General features: G+C 38.4%; 1 protein-coding gene across 1 annotated transcript in view; it reads right to left on the bottom strand.

Annotated features, from left to right (window-relative positions):
• The window catches only part of CSTF3 (cleavage stimulation factor subunit 3), a 69,975-nt gene extending 58,685 nt beyond the window's left edge, over positions 1 to 11,290 (bottom strand). The window contains exon 1 of the mRNA XM_025452409.3: positions 11,064 to 11,290. Within this exon, the coding sequence (XP_025308194.1) occupies positions 11,064 to 11,090 (27 nt within the window). The 5' untranslated portion in view covers positions 11,091 to 11,290. The remainder of the gene's footprint in view (positions 1 to 11,063) is intronic.
• Positions 11,291 to 12,505: the final 1,215 nt, after the last annotated feature.

Here is a 12,505-nt window from a genome sequence, read left to right as displayed (position 1 = left end):
AGCCTGAACTCACAACCCCGAGATCAAGAGTCACATACATGCTCTATTGACTGGGCCAGCCTGGAGCCCCTCTCAGAATAATGTTCTTTTTTTTCTTTTTTTAAGAATAATGTTCTTAAATACATTACAAACTATGTACTGTACACAATATACACAAACTATGAGATAGTGTACAAAATACACAAACTATGAGAGACTTCAAAGGAAACCAATTATATTGAAATGTAATCACTAAAATATTTTCAAAGTTTTACACAATAATACATAACACATTAAATAACAGGATCTAGTAATGAGTCTAATGATAAGGACAATATTTGTAATATTTATAACCAGTTACAGTTGTTGCTAATGCTGCTAGTGTGGTTTCTTGCCTACATTCATAATAGAAGGAAAAGCTCAATTTTAGAGATTAGTAAAAAAAAAAAAAAATTTTTATTTTCCCCACCCAACTTCATAGAACCCCTAAAATTCTAACCAGACACCACAGGGATGGGGTTACAATGCACCTAAGAACCCCATGCAAAGGATGGAGAACAGATGTAAAAAAACAAAAACAAAAACCCACAGCTATTGAGCATCTCCTAGATCAGGCATTAATCACTCCTTTTTAAGTAATAACTCCATTTCATAATAAGAAATATAATTAGGGGATCCCTGGGTGGCTCAGTGGTTTAGCGCCTGCCTTCGGCCCAGGGTGTGATCCGGGAGTCCTGGGATCAAGTCCCACGTCAGGCTCCCTGCATGGAGCCTGCTTTTCTCTCTCTGTCTCTGCCTCTCTCTCTCTCTCTCTCTCTCTCTGAATAAATAAATAAAATCTTAAAAAAAAAAAAGAAATATAATTAAATTATATGAATCTTCTCAATGTCCAGTAAGAATCTGACAGAACCACAGCTCAGCTCTTTTCAGAATCTGTTATACCCCTACATATTTTCCTCTTGTCAAGGATGTAAGTTCGTAAAACAATCTACATAGATAATTCTCAATCAAGTACATTAATTAACAAGGAAACTACCCAGAATGGCCAAGAATACACTCTGGTAGTTATGGCCACATTTAACTCCTACAATAAAAAGTTATTCATCATGATGAACCAGGCGGGTAGCCAAGAGCATACTTCTGTTCTCTTGCCTGGGCATATTTCTATAGGGCAAAGGAAATTTGAACAGTTTACTAGTATTCCACAAGACACTGGACCTCCATAAGGAATGGCACTGTATTACTATTTCCTAAATTTATTCCAGATCAGAGGAATAGGTTACTTTAAGAACATTTAGGACAAGTTTCCAATGCTCATTTGAAATGGAATGAGGTCGAAACTGTGCTTAGTATCGCAAAAGAACAACTATCCTATGGTTATAAATCCCCAAAACTTATTACAATAAGAAATTATATCAAAAATCCAGCTTTTGCCTTTGGAATAAACTTTAATCCCATTATCATTTTTTAAGATTTTATTTGAGACAGAAAAAGGGGTGCAGAGGGAGAGAGAGAAGCAGACTCCCCACTGAGCAGGAAGCCTGATGCTGTGGACCTGAACATCATGACCTGAGCCAAAGGCAGAGACCTCCCCATTACCATTCTTTAGGGAATTTTTAAAAAATATTTTATTTATTTTTTATTTAAAAAAATAATTTTTATTTTTATTTATTTATTTTATATTCATGAGAGACAGAAAGGGGGGGGGGGGACAGAGACACAGGCAGAAGGAGAAGCAGGCTCCATGCAGGGAGCCCAATGTGGGACTCTGAGATCACGCCCTGAGCCAAAGGCAGACGCTCAACCGCTGAGCCACCCAAGGGTCCCTCTTTAGGGAATCTTAAAGGGAGTAGGATGGACCCCAAATCAAATGCAGAACAAAAACTGGACTATTTCCCAAGCCATGTACATTACCAATGATATTAGTAGGACTTTGGGAATGTCTTTGATTTACACAATTGTAAAAACCAGAAAAATAACACAACTGTACAGCATATACAGAGATACATACCAACATTCACTATTTCAAATGGGTGCAAAACCCAGAAAAACTGTAAACTACACGATGTGTTTTTTGTATAGGGACAAAATGTTACTCAGGAATTATCTCTAGCATCTGTTCTATAAATTGTTTTTCTAGTGGTAGGGTATTGCTAACATACTTAATTTCTCTGAATAATAACAAGTGTACAACTAACTAAAAGTATGAAAGAAGGGTAAATTCATTACACATTGACCTTTTTAAATTTTCTTTTTTAAAATGCCTTTAAAAGACCATACACAAATCACTCATCTCAAGTATACAATTCACAATAAATTTTTAAAAAACATGTAATCACCCAACAAGAACCATACTAATAGTCATCACCATTTCCCAATCCCCTACCCCCAGGGAACCACCAAAACTTTCAGTCTCCAGGGTGTGCAGGTATTTAATGTCAGTTGTAACACACAATATGTGCTGTTTCTGGCTTTTACTTTGCATGTTTCCAAGGTTCAAGTTTCATCATGTTTCGGTACTTTTCTCTTCAATGCCAAATAATATTCCATTGTATGGATAGATAATCCCACATTTTGTTTATCTGCTGATGGATATTTGGATTGTTTCCAGTTTCTGAGTGGAGATCATTTTGTGTTTTCATACATGTATACACCTCAGGTAAAACTGCTAGGTCACAAGGGAATTCTATTTTTAACATTTTGAAGAACTGTCAGACTTTTCTAAAGTGACTGAACCATTTTATATTCCGACCAACAGTGTTTTAGGAGGGTTCCAATTTCTCCACATCCTTGCTAACACTTGTGTTTTGATGATTATACCCATCCTAGTAGGTGTAAAGTGGAACTCCTTGTGGTCTTGATCTACATTTCTCTGATCACTAATCAAGTTCAGCATTTTTTGATGCTCTTATTAGCCATTCGCCTTGGAGAAATGTTTATTCAGATTCTTTGCCCATTTTTAATTGGGTTATCTTTTTATTGTTGAATTGCAAGTCTTTTGTATTATAGATACATCTATTAAGTCCCTTATTAAATATCAGATTTACAAGTTTTCTCCCATTAGGTGGGTTTCTTCCACTTACCATGTTAAAACTTTGTTTTTATGAAGCTAACCCAGAGAAACAGACTTTGACAAGGGCCTCACAGGCACTATGTACTATTTCAACGATTCTCAAACTTTTTGTAAAAAATCACTCTGCATTCTCAAAAACTGAAGAACAAAAGAAAAATTTTTAGAAATGTGGGCTATACCTATCAATATCATCACATAATAGAAATTAAAATAGAAAGTTTTTTAGTTCATTTTAAGATAAACTGATCTTCTTTAAAAATATTTTCCAAAACAAAAAAAAAAAAAATAATTGAAAACCATGGCAGTTTATTTTGTGTGTGATTCTTTAATATCCGGGTGAATAGGAGACATTATCTGCTTCAGCTTTCAATCTATTGCAATATATTGTTTTGGATGAAGTATGATTATGTAACTATGTATACGACTATGTATGTAGTTGAGAAAGTGAAAAACACTTTTAATGGTCTTTTCATATAACTGTGGATGGCTCATATAGCCTCTGAAAAACTCTAAGTTAAGCTTTACTGAAACTGCAAACCAGTTTCTATATGGCAGCCTAACTAATATTAAGGGGCTGATTAACAGGAGGTGGGAGGGGGGAGGGGGGAAATGACAAACATGATTAATGGCTGAATAAAATAAAATAATCTAATTTCTTCTTCCCATTCCCACCAGGGAGTACAACTTTCACAGGAAAAAAGTAGTTCTCCAAATAGCTGCTTTCATGGTAAATGAGGAGGGTGTTACGCTACATCATCTCAAAGTTAAATTAAAATAAAGGTCAGTGAAAATTTAAGCCAAGTGATGAACACAAAAAGTATAGAGGAGAAGATGGTAAGTTAAAGGATTTAATCCTGCATAAATAGGTTTTGACCATGACCAACAGAAGTAGAGGATCTGTCTCAAATATGGTTTTGTAATGACTATCTACCACTATTAAGGGTAATGACTGATTAAATACAGTAGAGGAAGGAAAACCATAAAATCCTATCAAAAGCCTAACCATCCTCAAACAATCTACGGTTTTTCTCCACTTATTTTATCAAGAATATATTCAAAAACAACTTTTAAGGTTCAGGTATCTTCAACTCCTACATGGTTTGCAAGCTTCATTTACATAAAAATCACGTATGGTACTTGTTTCAAATGAAGATCTCAGTCTCACAGAGTCTGATATTAAGTTGTACACACACATACTTGTATAAATCACCTCAGTGATTATGATTCAATAGACCATGGACTCCATTTGGAGAAACACTACTTAATCGAACTGTTCTGTAAATGTATTTTTCAAAATGAAAAATAAAGTGGCAACAGACCTAAGTCATTCCATTTTTTTCCCTAAAACATTTTTTTTAAGATTTTGTTTATTTATTTATGAGAGACAGAGAGAGGCAGACATAGGCAGAGAGACAAGCAGGCTCCATGCAGGGAGTTCAATGTAGGACTCGATCCTGGTACTCCAGGATCACACCCTGGGCTGAAGGCAGGCACTAAACCGCTGAGCCACCCAGGTTTCCCTCCCTAAAACATTAATAAAGCTGCATAAACTATACTATCTATGTGAAGTCTTAAGTCTCCCTTGGTAGATAACCTTTATTCAAAATTAAAAATAGAGTAGCACTTTGCAAGATTATCTGCAAGTAGTAACTGAGATGATTCATATGCCTAGAGAATAAACCCTTTAGTTTATGTGACAGGTGACATTAGGACTGAATGCCAGCTTAGTCCTGTACTCCTTTATAGTGTAAAAGAACTCTACTAGATTTTTTTTTTTTTGTAAATAAATCTGAGTATGTATCCTGCATATAATCTCTTCAACCCTTCTAGAAACTAAAAATCTACTAAACATGTAAACAATCAAAACTTAAGAAAAAACAGGCTAAAGATTGTTGGTCCAAATAATGGTACTTATCATATTTGCTTATTAAATGTTTATTCATTCACTAGGAAACAAATAGATGCAAACTACAAATAAAGACCAGAGTCTTTTAGAATTCAAAAAAATGTGGCTTTAGACCAAAAGTAGCCAACGTATTAATTCACTAGATAAACTAAGTAAAACACTGGAAAAACATCAATTTGGACACAGTGTTGTTGTCCTCCTTAGCTTTATTCGTTCGGTATTTATGGATTATTAATTATCCATTAATCTAAAAATTTGCTAACTTAAATCCTTTTTTACATCAATTCTCACAACATTACCAACTATTCAGTAAAACAAAAAAACTCAAATTCACACCTAGGTCTGGCCTAAACAGAAAAGATTTAGAGATAACGGCAGAAAAGCTTAAAACTATGAACTGTTTTTGGCAATTATCCACTTAATAGGTACAAACATCCTTTTAAAAAAAAAAAGATTTATGTATGTATGTATGTATGTATGTATGTATGTATGTGAGACAGAGAGAGAGAGAGGCAGAAACACAGGAGGAGGGAGAAGCAGGCTCCATGCCGGGAGCCCGACGCAGGACTCATCCCAGAACTCCAGGATCATGCCCTGGGCCAAAGGCAGGTGCCAAACTGCTGAGCCACCCAGGGATCCCCAATAGGTACAAACATCTTAACATGTATTTTGCAATTCTGGAAAGTCTACATGGGATGTAAACTGTATTCTCTGAAACTCCTATATTATCACTAAAGGAATGCAATCTCTCTTAACACAGCACCTTTCTATTGTACTTCTAAAGAAAATAAATACTCATATAAATACAGACCAATCTCTCTTAGGAACAGTTATTGCCAACTAGTGTATTCTACATGGCCGAAAAAATAACGATAAAGATGAATTCAATTTTGGCTGCCCCTAATTGTTACACCAAGTATCACAACAGGAGGAGAAAATGTAGGAAAGAATATTACAAAAAAATTGTTAAAAACAAAAAATAACTGGGCCCAAAGAACACATCGTCTAATACTTGGTCCTTCCCCTCCCCAAAATCCACATTGGCTTTAAAATTTTTTTGGCACTACCATTACCTTTTAACTGCTAGTAAGCACTAATGCTTACCCAACAAAATCCTAAATCAAGTTTCAGGTTTCAACACCATATGTCTTTCATCTTTCATTCATCTTTCATCTTAAGAAGTACATAGCAGAGAACAGTTTTCATTATTTTCCATAACGTCCCAAACTTATTTTTGACCAAAAGACGATGATTTATGGCTGCAAGTTCCTCTCTTTAAGAACTACCGGTAATTATGCTTCTTCAAGTCATGCAAATTTTCCAAAGTGAGGATCATTTTGTTTGTATTATATGCCTTCCTAATCCTAGGGGAAGTTATATTTTGTTTTATTAAATGAGTGCAGAGGGATGCCTAGGTGGCTCAGCGGTTGAGCCTTCTGCTCAGGGCGTGATCCTGGGATCTGGGATGGAAACCCACATCAGGCTCCTTGTGGGGAGCCTGCTTCTCCCTCTGCCTATGTCTCTGCCTCTCTCTCTGTGCCTCTCATAAATAAATAAAATCCTTTAAAAAAAGAGTGCAGAAACAGAATTTTAGGGATTTAAAGGTTCCTAAGAACAGGCCTGGCTGAACACATTTTTCTCTCTCTTCATATCTAATAAAGCTTTAGAAACCCTCCACTCTTACGCCCAGAATATTTTACTTTGTCCTCCAAAATTAAATTCTATGGGAATTTGTAATGTATGGCATAGAGCTTAAATGCAAAATTCATCCATTCATTTACTGTACATCTTTAAATGTCAAAACAGAATTTCCAAGATTCCTAGATGCAAGGAAAACGGCAGTCCCTTCAATTCAGGTCTAAACCCTAGTGAAGCAACTCCAAAGAGCTAAATGCTGTAGGGGTACTGCACAAGGTAAAATGGAGCTTAAAAAGAATGAGATCAAAAGTTGAACCAAGCAGTAAAACACAAATATGACAAAAATATAGCCATAATTCCACACAGGAACTAAATGTGTTTTCATTAGGGAAGTGAAGGGGAACTTACAAGCACAGTTTTGTCACCACTGAACTGGCAAAAACAGTAATCAAGAATACCCTTGAAAACTGGCAAGGTAATTTAAATAGCTCTCTATGCAAAATGGAACTTCCTCACAAAAGCTTAAAAAGGCGGCGGGGGGGGGGGGCCACAACAATAAACCTTAGCTAGTGATCCTACTTGTTCAAAATCATCTCCCCCTTCTAGAAGGCACAAATCTAAATTTCAATACCAAGAAAGTAATAGCCACATATATATTTTAATAACAAATTTAAGATATAATCAGGCTTATTCAACAAACTTTGAGCTTCAACTGCTAAAAGGCTAAAAGAAATCCACACTTCCTATCTTGCCAGATTCTTTGTCCATCACATCCTTTGGTATCTTTCCAAAGCAAATGCACCACCATTCAGAGTGGCTTTGGTTTCTTTGTTTGCTTTTACTATTCTTTAGTATTATTTAGTCTTTTTCTTGTCTATCATTTCAGCTCATTTTAGGTACCCTGTTCCTCTAAATATTCAATGACTAAAAGGTTACTGAGGGATCCACCATCAACCCACAGAATACTAACTGCAAAAGGAAAAATAATCCTTCACGATGAAGAAACCTAGCAGTCATCACCCCACCCCATCACCCCAGTTCCAAGGCAAACTAGTGGAATCATTTTTTTAACCATGTCACTCTTGAAGGTGTAATCTAATTACTATTGAAGGTGTTTCAATTACTATCAGTTAAAGTTGAATAAACCAATATCTGGGATTTGCTGGGAAATAATGAGGATGGGGAGAGCAAGTGAAAAGTATGGGGAAAAAACAAGGTCAGCCATCAGTTAAAGCTCTATGATAAGAACATCATACATTATACTATTTCTTCGTTTTTTACATGTTTGAAATCATTACAAAATTAAAGAAAAGATTATATAATAACACTGTTGATAATCAGACATCAAAAACCGTCTTTTAGGTTGATGGAGGAAAGATACAGGAGACACCATAAAGGTTAAGACAAGTTAAGCATCCAAAAGAAAAATAACCATCGCTTACTTTTTAAACATTAGATACAGAGAAACCCATGAATCCACAGTCATCTCCTTTTAAAAGAGAAAGGAAAATGGGGCACCGGGGTGGCTCAGTCAGTTAAGCATCTGACTCTTAGTTTCTGCTCAGGTCCCGATCTCAGTGTCCTGAGATTCACTTCCAACTCTGCTGGAGTCAGCTTGAGATTCTTTCCTCCTCCCTTTGCTCCCCCCACCCCGCCCACTTGCATGGGCTCTCTAAATTTAAAAAAAATCTTAAAAAAAATAGGGGGGTTAAGGGGGTGCCCGGTGGCTCAGTCAGTTAATGGTCTGCCTTTCACTCAGGTCATGATTTCAGAATCCTAGATCAAGCCTCATGTCAACCTTCCCTGCTTAGCAGAGTCTGCTTCTCCCTCTCCTCCCAGCTTGTGCTCTCTCAAATAAATAAAATGTTTGAAAATAAATAATTTTTTAAAAGGAGAAAAGAGTGATCCCTGGGTGGCTCAGCGGTTTAGCGCTGCCGTCAGCTCAGGGGGTGATCCTGGAGTCCCCGGATCAAGCTCCCTGCAGGGAGCCTTTTCCCTCCCTCTGCCTGTGTCTCTGCCTCTCTCGCTCCGTGTCTCTCATGAATAAATAAAATCTTTACAAAAAGAATATTGGAAAAAAAAGGAGAAAGGAAAAAAATTCTTTACAGAAAAACATGAGCGAGTCAGTAAAGACAGAATAGAATTTTTAACATCACCATTTGCCACCTCCAAAGTAATAAGTGATTCAATTGACACATAACTAGTTTTAAAAAGCTACTGAGGAATACAAAGTCAATCCACAGATTACTAACTGCAGAGAAAATAATCCTTCACAATGAAGAAACCCAGCAATCATCTCCCTGCCCAAATAATCGAACTTAACCACCATTAATAGTGGAACAACCTAGCATGAAGTGCCTTTCCATGTAACATTATACCATTCTACCCAAAAATATTTAACTCAAATATTATCAAAGCTCTCAGTTTAGACCTAACCAACCACAAAGTTTTCAGGAAATAACAAAAGATGAAGGGACGAGTTAAATGATACCACATACACAAAAATCAAATCAACCCAGAAAATAAGTTTTATTAGAAAATTGTCTTGGATTCTGCAGACAAGTCCCTGGGAAAAGGGGGGGAAGGAGAACTATTCAAGAGACAAAACTAATGGGGCATGTAAACCCAGATTAGATTCTGATAAGAGAAAAGAAAAAGAGAGAGAAAAACCCTATGAATCATATTCTTGGGACAACTAGGGAAATGTGAACAGGAACCAGGCTTTAGAAATGATAGGTTAAACTATTAATTTTTTTAGGTGAGAAAATGGTATGGTTATATAACTGCATCAATGTCCTTAAGTAAAAGAATGATGAAATATAAGGGCCTGAAATATGTCTCGACTTACTTTCAAATAAATATGCAAGCAGAGATAAAACAAGTTTGGAAAAACAGTTAACAGTTATTGATTATAGGTTAAGAACTGTATTGCAGGCATTCATCTCACTTTTAACTTTTCTCACGTACTAAGTTTCCTTTGCACGGTAAAACTTTTAATTTCTTTTTTTCATGTAAATTTTCACCACCATCCCCTTTCATTCAAAACAAGAGAGTTCGGAAATATTCAAAGTCATGACATTTCATTTCAGTGTCCTTATAATTTAAGAAAAATTTTGGAACTAACAAAAAGTTCTGGAAACTTTCAATGAAACCTTAGGACGTTACTCCTCAAGTTTCAAGTGACAAAATTAGGTATACATCTCAGAATAACCATAGGTATACATAAGCAGATGTGATATTATGGTTTTGAGACTGGAGATTTTGCTTTCCTGGGCATCGAGACAACCATGTAAAATGTTAACAAGGTTTCAGTCAACGAGCAAACACAAAATTCAATTTAGCAAGCTCTCCCGACGTGACATTTACAGTCCCCAGACTACTCAAGAGGAACTGCAACTTTGGCCTCTGTCAACCTCCAAGAACAGCCTCTACCTTCTAAGCTGGGGACTTAAAAAACAAAAACCTAAGTGTAGTTCGTTACCGTGGCAACAGGGAATTTCAGGAAATTGAGACTCTGCAGGCTAGCGGGCCTCCATTTTAAAAAACTATTTACCTAAACATTCCAGGACTTAAATCGAAAAGCAAACTGACTGACATCTTTCATGAAGTAGCAGTTTCCTCCTTCAAACTAAGAGGCAAAAATACTACTCTACAAAATTCTGAATAAAGAGCCAAACACCCTCAATCGTTTCGCTAAGTACCTGAATTTTAAAAATGCTTGTAGATCATTTACGTCCAGTACTAAAGGAGACGTTTTTATTTGAAGGGGCAAAAAAAAAAAAAAAAAAAAAAAGGACCTCTCGTTTTCCGATTTATCAAATGCTGCAACATTTGGATCGCTTGAAAAACGAAAATGAAAATGCGGACAGGGGGAGAGGGAAAAAAAAAAAAAAAAAGAAGGTATCAGGAGAAAGCTACACAATCCCCAAATCTCAGCATTAACCACGCTTTTTTTTTTTTCCTACACTGCTTCCGGCTTCATTCGCTCTGGCGAAGAGACCATTTCTCCAGACGAGTTTCACCTCACGTTATTTCGCAAAACTGGTCACCTCTCTGGGGGCATATCGGAAGGGGGGGGGCGGGGGCAGAGGAAACACCGTCAAGTTTTTTTCGAAAACAGAGGCCACACGTTCAAAGTAATCGATCCTCAACCACCCTAATGCCAAAACAAAAATGGTTATTAAAGGAAGGAATCCCCCAGGAGTAGTCCCATAAACCTAAACAGGACGAAGCAGCTTCCTATTGTCTAAAGCAAGTGTTCGCGTTAACGCCTCAGAGAAGCCAAAACAAGAATTTCACGTCTCCGTCAGCTCTCGCTCCCCGGTTCCCACCATTTCCGCTGAACCCCGTCCTCCGGGTTCCTCAGACCCCAATTCCCTCCTCAGGCGAACATGGCTGGAGCACCCGGACCGACACAGACGTGGAGAGAAGAGGTCGCCACGAGGCCCCACCACTCTCTTTCCTCACCTGCTCCGGGGCTCCGTCTCCTGACATGGCCTCAGCTGACTAGAAAGGGAGAGCTGGCCCGCGATGCGAAGCTAGAAAAGAAAAATTAAACTAAAAACCACCCCAAACCAGTAAAGTTACCCCCGGCCCGGCGGAGCCAGACAGCCAACGCGAATCGCCACCGCCCACTCAGATATGAATTAAAATGGCTGCGCCCCTGCCGGACGAGGAGAGGGGTGTGGCTTCGGCATTAACTTCCGGGGCGATGGGCGGAGCTAAGGTCCCGACGCGCCGGTTTGCTCGGCCGCGCGGATGCGGGGAGGAACGCCGAGGTGGGCGTAGGGTCTGCGCTGACGTCACGACGCCGGGCTCCCGGCGCTGTTGCTGAGCTGGCTGCAACCGGCTGGGAGGCGGGAAACTGTTTACCCTGCAGGCTCGCGCGCCTTTTGGAATTTAATTACCACGCTGTGGAACCTGGGTTTTTTCACTGTTGAAGCCTGACTGCCAATCAGTGTAGTTCGGGCCAACTGGCCATCTTAGGGAGCGATGCTAAGTTTAGAAGCCTTCTATATTTTGTTTTGTTTTGTTTTGTTGTTTTTGTTTTTTGCCTTCTATATTTTGAACGTAAGAGACGTATCAAGGTTTTCCTACCATCTGAACTAATGCTTTCTGTGCTTGTTAGGGATGCTCTCATCCATCTTACACGGTCACTATCTCCTATTTTGTCTAAAGTTTGTTGTTGTTTTTTTTTTATGGATTCATTCATCTTTATTTCAAAGTTTAAAGCACTGTTTATTATAAGAAACTTCACTACTCGATGTGTATATTTGCACACATGCAAATATGCAAACATATGTGCAATTGTCTAAAGTTTTGACGTCAGTAAGGCCCCGGGAATTAAGCTCAGCATCTTACGGTGATTCCTCGTATGCAAAGTGGAGATAATAGCGCTCAGGCCCCGCAGCCAGACTCCCATTCCTTCAAACCCTGGCTTCCTCTCTCATTGGATTGGTAACCTTGGGCAACTTGTGCCTCAGTTTCCTTGCCTATAGATACGAGTAACAACAGTAGTATCTGCAATTTAAATAAGGTGGACACGTGAAAGTGCTCAGAGCTGCTCTGGCCATAGCCCAAGATTAGGGGAGAACAGGTCTCTTCTCAAACTAATTTCCAATTAAAGATCATCCTGGGGGGATCCCTGGGTGGCGCAGAGGTTTGGCGCCTGCCTTTGGCCCAGGGCGTGATCCTGGAGACCTGGGGTCGAGTCCTGCATCGGGCTCCCTGCATGGGGCCTGCTTCTCCCTCTGCCTGTGTCTCTGCCTCTCTCTCTCTCTCTCTCTCTCTGTCTATAAATAAATAAAATCTTAAAAAAAAAAAAAAAAAGATCATCCTACGCTGTCCCCTCTCCTCCTCCTCGCTGATGGAGGCCCACGTATCCAAAAGTAAACTTCGGCTTTCACCAC

The sequence above is a fragment of the Canis lupus genome, chromosome 18 (assembly GCF_003254725.2).
Source record: "Canis lupus dingo isolate Sandy chromosome 18, ASM325472v2, whole genome shotgun sequence".
Taxonomy (NCBI): domain Eukaryota; kingdom Metazoa; phylum Chordata; class Mammalia; order Carnivora; family Canidae; genus Canis; species Canis lupus.
Note: the sequence above shows the minus strand (reverse complement) of the source record. Positions and strands in the feature narration are given on the sequence as shown.